The sequence below is a fragment of the Diplotaxodon limnothrissa genome, linkage group LG20 (assembly GCF_057381915.1).
Source record: "Diplotaxodon limnothrissa isolate DT_005_m linkage group LG20, D_limnothrissa_male_GT1.1, whole genome shotgun sequence".
Lineage (NCBI taxonomy): Eukaryota > Metazoa > Chordata > Actinopteri > Cichliformes > Cichlidae > Diplotaxodon > Diplotaxodon limnothrissa.
This window is the reverse complement of record NC_140615.1, coordinates 21838157-21857270: the sequence shown is the minus strand read 5'-3', so window position 1 is coordinate 21857270 and position 19114 is coordinate 21838157. Positions and strand designations below refer to the sequence as shown.

General features: G+C 39.5%; 2 protein-coding genes across 2 annotated transcripts; both read left to right on the top strand.

Moving 5' to 3' along the window:
• The first annotated feature begins 138 nt into the window (after window positions 1-138).
• Window positions 139-7595, top strand: LOC146610866 (sodium/potassium-transporting ATPase subunit beta-1-interacting protein 3-like). Its single transcript, XM_085344469.1, has 6 exons — window positions 139-192; window positions 1150-1287; window positions 3336-3416; window positions 4998-5195; window positions 7344-7404; window positions 7540-7595. Exons 1-6 carry the CDS (start codon window positions 139-141, stop codon window positions 7593-7595), a joined length of 588 nt encoding a protein of 195 aa, XP_085200595.1.
• A 1576-nt stretch (window positions 7596-9171) lies between these two features.
• ythdf1 (YTH N6-methyladenosine RNA binding protein F1) lies at window positions 9172-17543 on the top strand. Its single transcript, XM_085344212.1, has 6 exons — window positions 9172-9535; window positions 9906-9933; window positions 10436-10530; window positions 11801-13414; window positions 16821-16865; window positions 16988-17543. The coding sequence occupies exons 1-6, from the start codon at window positions 9506-9508 to the stop codon at window positions 17000-17002; spliced, it is 1827 nt and encodes a 608-aa protein (XP_085200338.1). The 5' UTR covers window positions 9172-9505; the 3' UTR covers window positions 17003-17543.
• The last annotated feature ends 1571 nt before the right edge of the window (window positions 17544-19114 follow it).

The following is a 19114-nucleotide window of genomic DNA, read 5'->3' as shown; positions in this document are numbered from 1 at the left end:
CAGAGTCTGCCACTGGGTGTGAAGCTTCACAGGTCTGGTTGTTGTGTTTGAGCGGATTAAAAAAATCCTTATTATCCACATCCGCATCCCCACAACCACCATCATCAAACCAGCGGGGGCAGGGAGCAGAAGAAGAAGATGGGGTGCTGCTCGGCGCGATGCATGTTGATCCTCCTGTGTTGTTTGCAGCTGGTAAGAGCTTTTCGCACATGATGCTTCGACATAAACACATCTGTTTAGGCATCAGGCCAGCTGCTGTCTATCCCCTTTAATAACTCAAAGCAACCTAAAAGAAAAAAAAACAACAACAACAACAACAACAGTAAAAATGCTATTTAAAACTGCATGTTAATGACTGTTATGCTTGAATCATTTCTTTGTTGTTTATAGTGAAAGAAGTTCCGCAGCATTAAGCTTTAAGGCTTCAGTTTTTTTAAGACTATATTAAATTTAAGACCATTTAAGGCAAACTGCGACCAAAAGCAGGTTAAACGGTTTTACGCATGTTCTTTCATTCACATTAACTCAGGTTTGTCATTCAATTATACCGCAACAGTTGGTAATAAATTAAATTATAGTAAAATTTGCTAGTAAAATCTAAAAAGCAGAAACGCCTAAACGAACTGCTCTTTTATTATTTGCCGTTTTGTTTTTTGTTTTTTCTGTTAGCGCTTCTGTTACAGTAAAGTCAATTTATTTGGGACTTTTGGTTCGGCCAGTTGAAAATGACTGCATTATGGCATTTTATAGATCAAACAATTAGCAGAATAGGCTGTAATGAAAATAGTAGGCTACTACTTGTTGACTGCAGCAAATCATTTATTTTCTGTAGCGGGCAATTTTAGTTGAAGGTGGAGAATAGCAGTGACCGCCCACCACCACAATAAAGGGCTGCTCCCACTTTGCCCTCCTCCTCTGTGTTTCCCACCCTGCCCCCTGTATGGCTCACTGGGACTGTGACCCCAGAGGACATGACACTATAAACCAGCTGTATTTCCCTGAGAATGCTTTGTCTCCCATGGCTCAGTTGCCTTGGAAACTTATAAAAAGAAAACAAGGTCAAAGATCATGGTCTAACAAGCCATGGCAGCATAGGCTCAACTGACACTCACTGCTGTTTTAAAATTCATTTAAAACTCTGCCCTGCAGATTACAGCGCTGGAGAGGCAGGTGTTTGACTTTCTGGGCTACCAGTGGGCTCCCATCATGATCAACTTTTTTCACATCATCATGGTCATCCTCGGCCTGTTTGGTGCAGTCCAGTACAGATCACGCTACGTTATAATGGTAAGTCTAATACTGAGTGTTGTCTCATAAGAAACAGCTGTTTTTGGTTTGTCATAAAAAAGTTCATTCAAGCTTCCCATCAAGAAGATCAGTACTGTGAATACACAGTAGTCAGGCTCAATATAATGACTGCTAACTTTATTTAGACTTACCAGCATCTCCACAGCTACTTAAATCATATGTTATATCCGGAGTTGGCAGCAGACCATGTGAACTAGAAGGCAACCAACTTTGACAGAGGAGTCAGAAGAGTGCAAAATTATCTGTCTTATATTTCAGGGGCAATGCAGGAGGGAAAAGAGGAGGGACAAATTCTCAAGGTGCAGAAACAGGTCAATGAACTCCCCACACACTGGGGCAGCTGACTGTGAGCACACAATATCTTCAGCACAAAGGTCGCGCTTTAAAACAAGCAGCTCAAGCTGACCTCTTTTTAGTTTAAGAGACATCAGGGCTACTTTCCAAAATCTGACCTGCACATGCCCTGTCCGCTCAGTGTGCTCCTTTGTCATACTGGTTGCCACAATTGCTGCAGAAACAGTAAGATACTCTGAACCAAATAATTAAATTGTGCTAGCACTGCAGAAACATATCTGTCTTATGGGTGTTTAAGTTTTTCATTACCAAACTGTTATGAATCAGTGTAACTTACAGCTGAAGTATATCAGGAGAGATCAGCTGAGTGGGCACAGTGACATTATTGGTCTCGTCTGAACTGCTGAGGCCTCTCTATTATGCCAGTGCTGGTTATATGTGAGATATATATGAGTGGCCACTTCCAGGGCTGAAAAATTCAGTTGTGCAAAGGCTGAAGTTCCTCCAATGACCACTAGACGCTGACTCCAAAAGCATATCAATCCCCTTTGACTTCCATATTAAAATGTTTTTATTGATGTATTTAAAGCCTAAAAGTTAAAAAATGTCCCTATAGGTATTTTCCCCTTTTCATAACAACTGCAGTGTGTATCAGTTATTTATAACTCATCTATTTTGATTTTAGTTTATGCTTTAGTTCAGTAATAAATTGCACTCAAGCATAAGTGTACGAACACAAAGAGATAATCCACCAGCCAGAACTGAGAAAAGCTTTGCAAAAAGAACAATTGCACAGTTATTCACAATATTATCTTATATATGTATACATACATACATACATACATACATACATACATACATATGTATGTATGTATGTATGTACATACATATATACATATATATATGTATGATAAACAGTGATATTTAATGGTTATCTTGCTGATGACTTTGCTCTTCTCATTAAAATATGTTTTAATTCTAGCTCTAAAAAACAATATAACAGCAGCCAGATGCTTCAAGATGCAGTCCAGAAACAAATGGGTAATGCAACTGTAGCTATACTCATCTTTTATACACAGTCACAGCCAATAACCAAAACGAGTCCTACTAGAAAACAACATACTAGAAAAAACCACTAAAAATGGCTTTTACACTTCCTTTTTGCGAGAATTACAAAAACAAGATGCAGTTTGTTTAGTGCAGATTGAAGTGCCATCTAGGCTATTTTCTCCCATTTTCATGTCATTGTACCAAGCTAAGCACTAAAATGATCAGTATTTTCTGCACAGACAGAGGTTTTCAGCCTTTGTTTTCCATCTAATGTATGACAAAAAAGGGTAAGACATTAAAAAAACATAATGAAACGCATTTAAAAAAAGCCCCACAAAATATCAAGTAGTCAGTGGAAAAAAGCAGCTCCCTGTGCTATGCAGCATTAACTGTGCTGGTAGTGTATGGTATGGTGTTTGTGACCAAAACCATCTCATGTTAAGTTTGTAAGAAAGCTGAGTAGTATAATAACACCAAGCAGCAGTGAGCTGGGTTGATCTGGATTATGCTGAATATGTCATGGTAGTATAACTTTACTGTATTTAACAGGAAAAAAATATACATTTTATTATATAGTGATATATATATATATTATATATATTTCACTACATCTCAGCCCAGCCAACCTCAACCTCAGTCCATGCTGTCATTCCCAGTGTAATTCTGTGCTTCTATTTTCTCAGTACCTGCTGTGGACGTTGTTGTGGGTTGGCTGGAATGTCTTTGTGAGCTGTCTCTACCTGGATTTGGGAGGGCTTTCAAAGGTAACTTTAATGGTCATGTACGTGTCAGGTAATTAGGGACCAAGAGCTCCTAAATACAATGTTCAGCTCTGTCCATGTCACTCTTTTCAAGATCTGCCTCCAATTACAGACTCAGAGTGACAGACACCTTACAGCAATGTGCCTATCCTCAGCCGCAAACAAGTCTCGTTAAGTTGTTTATGTACACTGTCTGCACTCGGGAAGACCAAACCCTAATTATAATTTAGGGAAATGACGACAAATGTTAAAAATAAAACTGTTCAGAATAATTTTCAAGTCAGTCATTCAATCTTGTCTTAGCTCCCCGAATACAAACAATGCTGTATTTTAATTTTAATGATGGTTGGATTCTGTTCACTGATTTAAAATGTAACATTTGGTCGAGTAAAACATTTCTTAGGCATTTCTCCTGCAAATCATCCCTGTGTAGTGTTTTCATAACTGGATCACTACAGTTATGCAATATTTATTAGTGTTACTCTGTTATATCAATTTGAAGATGTAGCAATGCAAGTCTCATCAGCTAGTTACATCACAGCAACTCAATGTATGTACACATGTAGACATGGTCAAGACAATATGGTCAGAGGAGAATAAGCAGACTGCTTTGAGCTGGTACAAGGGCAACAGATACTTAAATAACCACTTGTTACAACCAACATATGCAGAAGAGCATCTCTGAATGAACAGCATGTGGAACCTTGAAGCAGAAGACCACACCAGGTGTCTTTCTTGTCAGCTAAGAACTAGAAAATGTGGGTAAAATTCACACAGGCTTACCAAAACCAGACAACAGAAGATTAAAAGAATGTTGCCCATCTCTATTTGTGCCAAAACATTCAGAATAGGGTCAGAATTTAGGTTAAACAATATGAAGGCATAAATCCATCCTGCCTTGTATTAGCGGTTCAGGTTGCTGATGGTGTAGTGTTATGGGTGATATTTGTTTTGGCACACGTTGACCCCTTATTGCCAATTTACCATTGATTAAATAAATAAATAACAGCCTACCGGTTCTGTATTAGTGTTGACCATGTCCATCCCTTTATGACCACAGTGTAAACATCTTCTGATGGCTGCCTCCAGCAGGATAACGCACCATATTACAAAACTCAAATTCATTTTGCTGTACTTAAACAGTGAACAGATCACAAAAAGAGCACCTTTGGGATGTGGTAGAATGAAAGCAGCAACTGTGTGATGCTATCATGTTAAAATGGGCTAAAATCTCTGAGGAATGTTTCCAGTAACTTGTTAAAGCTATGCCATGAAGAATTAAAGCTGGGCTGAAGGCAAAGGTCAACCTAGCACTGGCAAGGTGTACCTAATAACATTTCTGGTAAGTATATGCTTGTAGCAACACTCTTACGTGACTGGTGCATAAAGAAAAAGGACAAAAAGTAAAATTAGGTGAAATAAGACTTGGTTCTTAGTGCATGGATTCATTTTCACTAAAGTCAGAATAAAATTTGTACTGCATTGAGTTTTTTATGTTTTCTGAATTTTATGGATATCGTGCTGCTTTTCAGGCTTAATAATATTAACAAAATGAACTACCACCTGTCTGTTTGCTCCCTTAAGGATGGTGATATTCTGTCCTTCGGTGTATCCTCACATCATTCCTGGTGGAAGGAGAATGGGCCGGGATGTGAAAGCGAGAGACTTCCCTCTGCTGGATGGAAGAACCAGCAAAATCCAGAGCTTACCACAGTGCTGAGCTGCTGGCTGGAATACCAGTACATAGAAATCCTGCACTGCATCATCCAGCTCCTCGTATCAGTGAGTCTTTAGTTTTGTTCAACACTTCATTTAACAAGACTTTAAAATGGCACCATTGCCAGATGTCGCCTTCACAGCAAGGGCTGGTTAAAAAGTGAAGTGGAAAAGCTGTCTTTTCATGTCATTAGAGCTACACTGGTCCAGAAATCCATAAAAATAAGATCAGCATATGTCACCCCATGACAACAAAACCAAATAATAAAATAGTATGGCAAAAATAAAAAAACATGTGTCATTACCCCAAAACATATGGACATAACTGTATTTATATATTATTTAATGTCATTTTAATTGTAATAAGCATGCATCAGTACACCTGGGAACTAACTGTTGCTTAGCAACAGAATCTGTAGATTAGTAACAGAGCCGATATTTAAGAATAACATCATATTATCACACTAGAGAGAGCTGGTACACACTTTCAGTTTGTGTATTATCTACAAAAGTGAATTACTGCGATATTAGGTCCTGTTTTTGAAAACATTTTGAAGCCAGTTCAATCTGCTGGGTGTGATTTATTTCAATTTTGTTCAATTAATGAATCTATATTTATGTCTTTTTTATACAGCACTTCATTTCTCTGGTCAACACTGGGTTAATTTACGTGACTAAAAGTAGTTTTAATTATTCACTTCAAACAGAATATAAAAAAATTGACGGTTGAGTCTGTTTGATATCAGATGTCGTGGAGACTCCAGCGACACTTAAAGTAATAGAAATCTTTATTAAGTGACCAACATGGTTTGGCTTGTGGCCTTCATTAGGGGACCCTGATGAAGGCCTACTTCCTTACACAAAGTATTGCATATGCTAAATACACTCAACACAGCAGCTCTGCCATAAATTCTGCTTTTATAAAGCGTGTTTTTCAGGTTTGCTTATGATTAGGAAAGGTTGTGTTTTTGAAATACCAGTAGTTGGTTGTGGTGTTCTGGACTCTATTACAAGTGCCTTAATTTCATTGATAAAAAGAAAAATATAGTTCTGATTTGATTTTGGTAGATCTTCACTTCTAGTAATGTCCTCACACATTCCTATTTTGGCCACTTGCACTTGTGCATTTGTGATCTCCTTCTGTGCTCAACTTAAATTTCATGTTGATGAAGGAGATACTGTAGAATTGCAAGAAGCTGTACTTGCAAGTAGAGCAGGTGGACAAAGATTAAGTCTTCAGTGTCCTGTGAGCAGGCATGAAAGCCTCAAACACCTCAGGGGACTAAAGCATAAATCTACACAACAGTCTGAAACTGCAGGGTGCATTCATGGGTCAAAACCTTTATGAATATCATGAAAATGACCAGTATACTCATGTCTGTGCTTCCTTCACACTTTGAAACATAACTGTTCCACTGAATGCTGCTCTTTCCTCTCTGAGTATCAGGAGTATTAGCAGTGATAAACATAAAAGTTGATGCAAAAAGTGGATGCTATTTTGAGGTGCATGCTAAAAATCATTAAAATGCACGAGCAAGTGGTCCTAATAGAACATAAAGGTAGAAAGTTAAGAATAGCCAAATTTCTGGCAGCTCAATGGCAACTTTTTGATTGTACTCCATATATTGAAGACCCAATCACTATTAAACTGAAGACTTGGTCACATGATGTCATGTGATTGGTTGATATTTTCTCTGTATTATTGTGGGGTCCTTACCGTACAGTATAAATCGCCTTAAGGTGTATGCTGGTGAACATGTATATTAAACTGTGTTTGAGTCCTTATGTGAAAATTTCTTCTAGCTGATGAACGTCAGTTGGAGAAAAAGGTTTTGATTTAATAAAGTCATGGCAAGCAAGACGTAGTGCAGAGGTTACAATGAATCTTTTCAATACTAATTCTTTCTTCCTACGCACCTGTTGTTCATTCAGGTGTGCAGAGATTTTAAACCATTAATATCTAAAACAATTTCTTGTGTAATATTTTAAGAGTACATCTACAGACAGATAGTTTCTCTGAGTAGGAATGCAAATAAGATAGCTAACTGGAATTAAGAGGTAAGTTATTATTTACATGTTTTTTTCCCACTAACTCATAAAATCTTTCGCTGTCAGCAAAGTCTACTGTCTGCTTTGTGTTTTGCGTTAATATTAAAAGACAGAAGATTTTAAAATATGCTGTTCTTTTCTTATGCTTTTGTGATAATCCTACAGCTCCCGGGATTTGTTTACGCCTGCTATGTGGCCAGCACATTTTCAGAAGAGGATGACAGCTGTAAGTGTCCTCCTGATCAGTGTCAAATACAATCTCATTTTCTTACATTATCTAATTTATTGGATAACAATCCATTACAAAGAAACAGCATGTTTATGCACGCCTTTCATTCATTTTGTTTTATGTTTATTTTAGTTAACTTCATTGGTGAGTTTCACCATCCATCCAAACCCTCTAAGTTGCTTTTCTAGTGTTACAATCCATTGGTAAGTAGCCCACATTTGTTTGCACTCATGTAAGCTAAGCTAGGCCCATCCTCTGCTGCACAATGTATTTCCTATGTTTTTTGTTTTTTAGATTATAAATAAAAAAAGTGAAAAGCTGAGAAGGAACTAAGAAGAAGATCAAACAACTCTGCAGAGTCTGATAGTGCGTCATCTCTGACATGGTCAATAACACTCACACAGAGATGCCGAATCTCACTGTGTACATTTCTCACACTGTGGCCTGATTCAAAAGAGGAGTCTCCAGTCTATTGCATGTTGATATTTTCTAGTTTTATCCAGTAGTAACGCTACCTCTCAGCATGTATGTGAAAGACTGTTTGTAGGTTCGGCTGTCTGACAGAATACTGTGGTTCTAAATTTGTACATATGCAGCTGGTGTTCTTTCTGATGTTTCATAAAATGTACAAATTATTATTATGTGTAATTTCAATTAGAAGAAGGGAGGACCCCAACGTGTATAATGTGTGTCATCAGTCAGTGGAATAAACTGTGTCCACAATTTGCCTTATAGTGGATTACTGCTAATGTTCATCTAATGTTTATTCATTCATATACAGTTTTACCTCCATTAGTGAAATGTAAGTACATTTACTCAAGTACTGTACATTACTTAAGATTACATTTCTTTGTGTGCAATTTTGTCTCGTGTACAGTTTAGATTAAAAAAAAATGTTGCACTTGTTACACTGACAGCTTTAAATGCTAGCTACATTTAAAATTAATTATGTGAACTTATAAAATATGTTTCATTTATCACCAAACTACCAAACAGTAATAAAAGAAAGAGTAAAAAATAAAGTAATATAGCAATGTTGTCATTTACTTTAGATGATTTTGTACCACTACTGCACAAAAAAGCATTATGAATGTAAGTGACTGTAATTTGATTATTCGTCCCATATTTTGGAAATTATTATTATTAAACATAGTGTTATAGTATAGTGTTCTTGGACCATTTTCAGTTGATTTTTTATTTATTTATTTGTTGTTTGCTTTCAAATATTTTTTCCCCTTAAGAGATTTCTTTTGTCATACTGGATTGTATTTTATTGAGCTACAGTTTATACTGTTCCACTTATTTAGGTTATTTTGATATATTTTGTGTTTAAAGATAAGATATACTGATTTATTTATCCCCAAAATTTGGACCTACAGAAACATTTTTGTCATGCATATTTCAGGATTCCGTAGCATTATCTCAAATGGTTCGACTTAACTAAAAACGTCCGAGAAAAATCCAAATAACTTCTGAGAAATTTTTTTATTTAAATTAACTTAATTTTTGACCTATGATTAGTAAGTTTTAAAAAAAAATCGGTGGCAGAAAAAAAACTTCCATTCCTAGAAAAAATGTTTTCTTAAAAAGCCGTAATTAGAATTAGATTCCATACCTTTAAGAAATGATTTAATCAATTAATTTATTTTTAATTTAAAAAAATGAAATTAATGACATGAGCTCGCTCTGCTACTTCTGCTGCTAGGTAGCCTTGGACGCGTTTTTCACATTAGTGGCGTCATTTCCGCCCCGCAGACCCCGGATGAAGCTGCCGTTTGGGGCAAGTGAAGCAGGGCCACCGAGGCTGGTTGGGTTTTAATTTAGCAGAGAGGGGGGTCGGAGCGGATCGCAGCCCCGCTGGATTAATGTGGACAGGGCAGCGCGGAGTGCCAGCAGGGCTACGAGGAGCAAACAGTCCGGGTCGAGTAGAGACACCGGCTAAAAGCTGCTGCTAACTCTGTTTAACTGTTAGCAGCAAAGTAACGCAGAGCAAGCAGCCAGCTTCTCCGGCTAATAGCCTCTCCACACCGCGGAGTGTGCAGCTTACACACGGCACGTCTCATCGGAGCTCCAGTCTAACACAGCACCTGGTGAATGAATGATGTCTGCCGCTAGCATTGACCCTCAGGTAAGCAGCAAACAGGGGGATACCTTCAGCTTCGGGTTTATATTTCTGCAGGAAGGAGAGATGAGCATGGTGTGCACCCCTCTCTGGAGACGATGCCCCCGCTGCAAGCTAAGGATAGCTGGAAAACTACTCACTGCTGGTAACAAACCAAGGCCTGGACCACAGCTCCCAGTGGGTATCAGAGTGGCCCTAACATACCACATCGCCGAGCGCTGATGCTTTTTATGTGTCAGTGAGGTTTTTCGGAGGAAATGTCTGAATACATCTCAGTGTGAGGCTAGGGTGATGTCTTAATGCTCTGAATTTTCCAGTCGTGACCCACACAAGCTCTCTCTCTCTTTTTTTTCATCCTCCCAAAACGACTGATAAGACATCGAAAGGACAAGATGCAAGCAAAGGTAAGAGATGATGGATCTCTAGATGTTTTCTGTATCTAGAGGGGGACAAACTGGCCTGGCAGGCTTATTACTGAGTGCATCACCACCTAATATGGAACATGTTTCTGTAGCGGTTTGTAATAGTGATAACCACTGCAAAAATCTTTTAAAATTAAGGTACCTCACATATTTCAAAAGGTCAGCTCCTAAATGCTATATTTATCAATCAGGAAGACAGAAAAATCAATTTTAATTCTCGGTACTCATCATTCACGTTGACCTCCTCTCATTTGTCTACAGCTGTGTAGCACAAAGTGCACATCTTTTGGAAACCTATTTGTACATTTAGAGTGAATACATGCTGGTGTTTAGTTTGTATCATTATTAACTGCAATGTGAATATATCATGAGGTGTCATAATATTAAAAACGGGTATTTTTCTTTTTTTTTAGCTTTTTTTTTTTTTTTCTTTCAAAGTGTGTGTATAAGTTCCCGTGTGCAGCTTTGATTCTATTTATTGCAGCCTTTTCAGTTTCGGTGCAGAATGGCTCCCTCCATCAGAAGGATGCTGTCCATGATAATGACTTTGAGCCCTATCTTACCGGCCAGTCCAGTCAGGTAGGAAAACTTTATTGAATCCCACAGGGGGGAATTCACCTGTTACAGCAGCTCAAAAGTAGTGATGAGATGGAAAGCACTGAATAATAACAATGTAATATAACCAAACTAGTCTTTGAGTTTTAGGAAGTAAAAGAATTAACATATGATCACATTGGTTAAATATACATGTGCGCACATATGCATGTTCGATCTGTTGAAAGGGAAAACAGTGGGGTCACTGTTTCTTTTAACTTTTTGGAGACCTTATAAATAAAATGATTTTAGGATTTTAAGGTTTATCCTCTTATAACTTTGAATCAGTGTAGCGCTGGGCAGTATGACCAAAAAATCTGGTGAATTTTGTTAACATTATAAAAAAATATAAAACTCTTTAATGTCATCATTAAAAAAGAAATAAAATAAAATGAAACAGCACGACCAAAGGAACAAAAAGTCTGATCTTAGACTCTCATACCTAAAAATAGTATTTGGACTATACAGTCAAAACTAATATAATTTTTTTGGGCTGCTGTCTTTAAACAATGATTGTTTAGCTCATTAGCATTAATGTTTAAATGCAGCTTTCAAATAAAAACCATTTGAAATTATTCTTCCCAACTTTGTGGCATAAATTGTTCTGTCTCTGGGTAAAATCGCCAGTTAGCCTTGATTAGCATATTTTCTTCCCATCATGCTGTTCAGTGGTGTCATTAAGTAAGGTTTTCATTGGAATTGAATAGAGGGACACCTCTGGTTGATTGGTTCAGAGACAAAGTTATAGAGGCAAAGTTGAGATGGTTTTTGGACATGTGCAGTAGAGGGATTGTGGGTAGACTGGATAGATGGGTTCGGAATATGGAGCAGGAGGAAAAGACGAAGAAGACAGTAAAAGAAAGAGAATGTAGTGACGGAGGACATGCAGAAAGTTGGCGTGACAGAGGAGGATGCTGGTTTGTTTTGTGACATAATGTTTGCTTTGTTCAACAGCGTGACCTGTGGGTTTATAAGTGGTGTTTCCTATTATCACGTATGAGTCATGATTGCATCCGTGAGTCAAGTTGAGAAGAGGAAAGTAAAATATCTCAAATTCAACAAAGCAAAATAAAGTACCTTACTAAAAGGCGTACTAAATGGAGTGGAATCAGCACGACAATTATCAGGTGATTAAAGCGGTTCAGTATAACAGAGTGTAAGGTGTAGGGGACAGTGGAGTGTGGAGAAAAGGGTGAAAGAGCAAAACATTTACTTTGATTTTGTTAAAAGGATCTTTTTCTGTTTCTTTTTGCAGAATAACAGTTATCAGTCCATGACAGACCCTTACCTGTCCAGCTACTATGCCCCCTCTATTGGATTTCCTTATCCTCTCAGTGAGGCTCCTTGGTCTACAGGAGGTGATCCACCGATTCCCTACTTGACACCCTATGCCCCGCTCAGCAATGGAGACCACCACTTCATGCACGACACGGTGTTTGGGCAGCCGGGCGGGCTCAGCAGCAGCATCTACCCTCACAGGTTTAACTTCTTCCCAGAGAATCCAGCGTTCTCTGCCTGGGGCACCAGTGGTTCTCAGGGACAGCAGACTCAGAGCTCAGCCTACGGGGGGAGCTACAGCTACCCACCAAGCTCACTTGGAGGCACCTTAGTCCCTGATGGCCAGACAGGTTTCCATAGTGACACCCTAAGCAAGGCCCCAGGTATGAACAGCATAGAGCAGGGCATGTTGGGCCTCAAAATAGGCGGGGACGTGACTGGAAGTGGCTCAGGTGTGAAGAGTGCAGGCTCCGTGATCGGTGGCAGCGGCAGTGTAGCGGCTGCTGTTGCCACAGGCAACGGTGGCACACCAATGGGAATGCCCCCTCCGAAGCCGACATCGTGGGCTGCAATCGCTAGTAAACCTGCCAAGCTGCAGCAACAAAAGACCAAGAACAAGCCTCCTATAGTCGGAGGACCTCTGCCTCCACCTCCCATCAAACACAGCATGGACATTGATACGTGGGACAATAAAGGGACTGTGACCAAGATGGCCCCTCCTTTACCCCACCACCACCAACAGCACCAGCCCCAGCTTCACTCCCATGCTCCCAGTCTCTTGCCTCCCCTTCAGCAATCCCTGCATTCTGCCCAGTCCCTGGTGCAGCAGATGACCCTGCAGGGTCCGCCTCCGCCTCATTCTTACCAGAACCACAACTCTGCTCCCACACCTCAGACCCGCTGGGTAGCCCCACGCAACCGCAACTTGTGCTACGGTGGAGGAAGCTTGGACAGCAGCGGCTCCTCCAACGGCGGTGGTGTTGGTAATGGAGGGGGTGGGGTGGGGCCTCCAGACCTGGGATCAGAGTCCCACCCTGTGCTGGAGAAACTGAGAGCGGCCCATAGCTACAACCCCAAGGAGTTTGACTGGAACCTGAAAAACGGCCGCGTGTTTATCATTAAAAGCTACTCCGAGGACGACATCCACCGCTCCATCAAGTACTCCATCTGGTGCAGCACAGAGCACGGCAACAAGCGCCTAGACTCAGCCTACAGAGCCATGAACTCTAAAGGGCCCGTCTACTTGCTGTTCAGCGTCAATGGCAGCGGGCATTTCTGCGGCGTGGCGGAGATGCGCTCGCCGGTGGACTACGGCACCAGCGCAGGTGTGTGGGCGCAGGACAAGTGGAAGGGCAAGTTTGATGTGAACTGGTTGTTTGTTAAGGACGTGCCTAATAGCCAGCTGCGCCACATCCGCCTGGAAAACAACGACAACAAGCCGGTCACCAACTCACGTGACACTCAAGAGGTTCCTCTGGAAAAAGCAAAGCAGGTGCTCAAGATTATTGCCCAGTACAAACACACCACCTCCATCTTCGATGACTTTTCCCACTACGAGAAGAAGCAAGAGGAAGAGGAGGTGGTGAAAAAGGTAGACATGTCTTTGATATTAAATACAAATGAATGAATCTGTTAAGGTTTTGCTGCTGCTGTATGAAAAAAGTTAATGTGGGGGAAGAATGTTTTGTTCACATTTCTACTAAAATATCTTCTTTGGACCCTTGCTTTTCACTTTTGTTTGCACACATGCTCTACAGCATGTCCTGTGTGTTACTAGAGCTTCGCAATTGATCCGATTTTAATTTCTTGTGATTAGCAAATCAAGATAATCAAGAAGGTAATAAAGCCGCTATTTAAATCCATGTTTTCAAAGTGGGAAATCATAATGAATAATCACGATCTCAGTACTATCATTAATAAATCCATCCATCCATTCGCTTCCGCTTATCCTTTTCAGGGTCGCGGGGGGCGCTGGAGCCTATCCCAGCTGTCATAGGGCGAGAGGCGGGGTACACCCTGGACAGGTCGCCAGTCTGTCGCAGGGCCAACACATAGGGACAGACAACCATTCGCACTCACATTCACTCGCACATTCACACCTAGTGGCAATTTGGATTATCCAATTAACCTATCCCCACAAGTTGCATGTCTTTGGACGGTGGGAGGAAGCCGGAGTACCCGGAGAGAACCCACGCAAACACGGGGAGAACATGCAAACTCCACACAGAAGGACCCCGGCCTGATGGTGGAATTGAACTCAGGACCTTCTTGCTGTGCGGCAACAGTGCTAACCACCGTGCCACCGTGCTCATTAATAAATCCTTTATTTAAAGACCTTCTCTCATTGAGGTGCACAAAAGAGTTACATTATTTAGTTCAAGACAGTTTAAGACAGACAGATACAGCAACACATTATTCGTTAATGTGCAAATTAAGAACAGCACCTACAATAGCTGTGACAGATACATATAAATAATCTGTGTGAAAATAAGGGTACAGGTAATATTTAACTGCCCTCTGGGCACTGCAAGTGCTGTGTTTTAAACAAAGAGCACATGCGACCAGGTAATCTTTGCAGCACAACCTTGCATGGAAACATCAGACATTGTTGCTGTCATCTGCTATTTAAAGAAGACCATCTCACTTTTGTCTCCCAGTGATGCAGTGCAGAGTGAGAAGGCTCAAAGTGGCCAAAGAAGCGCGCACATAAACAGTATCACCATACTCGAGCCTGTGGGTACATGCAGTGAGTGAGAAACAGGATTTCTTTCTTTATAAAAATACAGTTTTTGTCTTTAGTTTTCTTGACAGGTGTTCCTCACGGGTGTAAAAATTGACTAGAAAATTTGGGATTTTTTTCCATAATCGAGCAGCAGTAGAACCTGTGCAACTGCAGTCAGATCAGGCATCAAACGGTTTTAAACCTGCCAGCTTCATAGTTCCAGGTCTGCGTGATGTCTGATAGTGCCTGTTTGAGAACAATGCAGGTAACTGTCCTGTGAATTCACAACAAGCGAGTGGGCGTCATGTGTTCTGCCTCCTGCACGCTCTGTTCAGTCAGCTCTCTTGCCTAAACCAAAAATAGTATTTCCAGCAGTGAGAACCCATCTGACGCAGGTTATTTCCTGCTGTGTGCTGCTTGTGAGAAAGGACAGCTCTGCACAACGCTCAGACCTGATTCTGGTGACGGTGTCTGAGGTTCAGGTGTAAAAACTGCTTCAGATAAAAACTACAACACCCCTACCATAATCCTATTGTAGACTTACTTTCTTACACATGGATTATGCCTAATCCTAGACTAAATACAACTTCCTATTGTAGTCGACATTGAATTTTCTTTTTAGATTAGGACTGCGTTCAATCACCGACTGCGAAACCGACTCTTAATGTCTTACAACAAGGTGCTCAAGGTTCAAGGACCTTGAACCTTGAACCTTGTGCACCTTAACCGACTCTTAATGTCTTACAACAAGGTGCACAAAACGTGTACTTGACCTGATTTATGATGTTGCCTTATATGGAGTTATTTATGTTAACTAACCATAGACTTATATAAAGATGGACATAGCCACATAATATTACCTGAAACTAGTAACTGAGCCCATTAAGTCATCAGGAACAAGTCAGAAGTGACCATATTTAGAAAGTTGCATGCTGAGTTATCAGCTAACACTAATCAAGCTTGATTTGTGAGTTGGTTGATAAACTATTAAGGTTTGAAGCACAGGTGCATTTATCTATACTGATTGATGTTGTCTTTTGGTGGCTACAGATGCAGCTCATCATGAGTTGTGTCATAGATGAGAAAAATACAAAAAGACATGTATAGTAGGTTAAGTGGTGATTCTGAAATGGTTGTGGGTGTGAATGGAGACCTGTTGCTCTTGGTTAAACCTCATTTATACTTCCCTGTTCACCCGAGTCCCAGTTTATATAAATTTCATCATCAGATGGTGAGCGCAAGATTTCATGTGGATATCCATGTTTTTTTTGTTTTGGTTTTTTTTGTGTGTGACCATGGGGATTTGCATGCACCTCAGGCGGTGTACTTCAAAAAAGTATAACTGGAACGACTACTCAGCCATGAGGCTTCCACCTGTGTCCACAGTTAGTTTGTCACTAGTTTATCAGCCCACTGATAAACTAGTCACGCACAAGCCTATTATTATGTATTGCGTAAATTATGCTGTAAAGATTCATGGTTTTTCCTGGTTTTTATTGTGGATCATAATACCTATTGCGTGGTAATTATATTTTAAATAAAAGTTTTGTTGCAAAATTTATAGCATTTATGCTACAGTCCCACTAGTGAAAACAGTGGTTGGAGATCCCAACACTACCAAAATTATTGCCACCCATTGCGATAAGCGTACTCTGAAGACTCGCACTAAGTCTGCAGCACTTACAGTAACTGCTGTCTTCAAAGCAACTTTGGTGCCTCGAGATGGTGATTTAAAAATCAATGAGAGAGTCGGTGTGCTGGTCTCAGTTGGGTGAGGTCAAGCACAGCGATTTAACTGCATAATGACACAGGTGTTTGGTGACTTTGCATTTTTATAGGAATACAACCAGAGCTAAACCAGCTGATTCAAAGTCTTCTACTGCAAACAACTACGTTGCAGTCAAGACTCAGATTGATTGTAACATGTAGGCAACCTGTGTGCGTCTATAAACAGACAGCAATTGTTTGCAAACATTCAACAATCTCTCTGAGTGGTTGCAATTGTTTGGAGACAGGCTGCCTGCCACCAGATGAGCACTTCTAATGAAGTAAAGGGAACTTCTTGTGATTGAAATTGGTTGCCCAGCGGTTCATCATCCTGAACCTCTGGGCATCCAGACTACTTGCAACTGGTTGCTGACCGTAAATCACCAAGCAACTACTGAATTTTTCTAGTCGTGAGGAGATTTCTACTCCAGTGTGACTGAGGAGATGCTTCCTAGCATAATTCTCTGCTGAGAACTTCATTAAGTCTTCATGTGTTTTTTTCTAACAGAGCTACGAGCCTGCCTCAATACAGAGTCGATCCCGAATCGATCAGGTAAAGCTTATCTTACTTCTTTCTCTCTCAGGTGGGGGTAAAGTTGGAATGAGAATATGAATTCTGTAGAAACATGGATAACGATTCGTTTGTTTTTTGTTTTTTTTAATTCTCTCTTTCAGGACCGTCAGAAGTAAGCTATAGAAATCTCTTCTGAAAGCTCAGCCGACGGTTGTGTTTGAATGGACATGCTGAAATCTAGGTTTAAAAAGAAAACACAAGGACACCAACAAACACAAAAAAAAATATCTGAAAACGAATTTTTTTTTTTCTATTTAATTTTTGCGACCAAACTATTTGAGCCACCGGTTCCAGTCTTCAATATGCGTGCAGGGATGAAGCTCGTTCCACCAGATGAATCGCTTCAATAATATCTATTTTCTTGTTTTTTCTGTATTTTTTAGCCTTATAAATCTCTATCGCTACCCTCGAACATCTGAAATTGGTAACTAATTCTAAATATCTGCACGTCTGTTTGGAAAAATCTCTCGACAACATGCTGCTGATATTCAGTGACTGTTCACTTTGTGGTTTGTGTGTTGGAGAAATGTTAAGTGCTTGTATTGCTTTATCTTAATGAGTGAACAACAACTTTATTGACAAATGTCTGCTATCTGTATGTGGCCAGTTGTATTTTGTATTATCATAAGACAAAATAATGACTTCTATCATGCCCCCTCCTCCTCCTCCTTCTGTTTTTTTTTTTTTTTTTCCCCCTCATGTGAGGGGTCTCTGAAGGTTTCTATATGCATAGACATAATTGTGCAAAGGTGGTGGCATTAGAAGGCATTAATATTATAAGAATATATTGAAGGATGTATCACCAGGTTTAACGTAATGTTGAGAAAATGTGCGATTTTGTCATTACAGGGTGGAGCCGTAACGTTTCTTTGCAGCGGTAGTGTGGAATATTTTTTATTTCCAGTACTGTACCTCAATTTATTTATTTATTTTTTCAAGCTAGAGATTCAGGGAAAATAAGTCTGAAGATCAAACGCTCGTAAAGGTGGTCCTGCTCTCACTTTAACGATGGAAATTCAAATAATACTGTTTAAGTTGATTTTTTTTTTTTTTTTTTTTTTTTAATCAACACAGGATCTGCTTTCTTTCCCCTTTCTCTGTTTATGAAATTCTGGGCAATGTAGCATGCACTGCTTTTAGAACTCAAGCCAGGCCCGTCGTTTAGTTTTATTTGTTCTTTCTTAACATTATAATAATCTTTTCATCATTTCCATCACTATAACCTTCATCCTCGGAAAATGTAAGCTTTAATGTACTGGCATTTCTAACTGAGATCGCCTCAAAATGTTTAACTGTAGCATTATACTTAACTGATTTATTGTCAAGTGTATGAAAACGCAGAGACTAGCCTATATGGTATATGTTTGTGACTTTTTTTTTTGTTATTTTCTTTTTTTAATTGCTTGCTGTATTGTGTGTGGATGTGGGTGTGTGCGTGGGTGTGTGTGTGTGTGTGTGTGTGCGAGTGGAAGAAAAAGAGAGGGACTGTGGAGCAATCAGAATTATATAATGGTATTGGAATATAGAAAATTTATGCAAAAAAAAAGTTTTAAGTCACCCTTGAATTAAATATCTATTGTATCAGAGGTCACTATCACATTCTTAGATTTGATCATATTCATTATTAAAGACATACTTATCTGTTGTTTGTGTTTCTGTTTTTATGACCATTCAAGGAAGTTTGTTTCTGAAAAATAAAAAAAGTTGCCACAAAAGCTTCGCGGACAAAATTAGAACGTCTCAGAGATCGATACGGCACGTCTCCAGTTGAGGTTCTCAGTCACTGATCATGGTGACGGTAGGAAGAAAGAACTCTTCTTTAACAGGAAGTGACCTCCAGCTGAAACAGGCACATGTGACAAGTTTGAGAACAGAAAGTATAGTATGGATGCTTGTTTCCACCAAAACAAAAACTTTTTCTCCTGGCACAGTTAAGTGAAAACTTCTTATATTATTTAAAATTTTTGACTATATTTTTGACATCTCAACTTTCTCTGATATTTTTACTAACTCGAAGTTTTGACTTAGGAATAGCAAAAACAAAAAAAGTGTTAAGAAGAAGCTTCCAAGTGTAGAGACTTGCTTGTTGCATTGATTGTTTTCTGGAGGAATTCCATTTTATAAAATGTTGATTAAAATAATTAATTGCAAATATTTATTTATTCGATGCTAGCTTTGCATCATTCAGTTTTAAATAGTCCTTATCTTATATTGAGCATTAGCTCTTC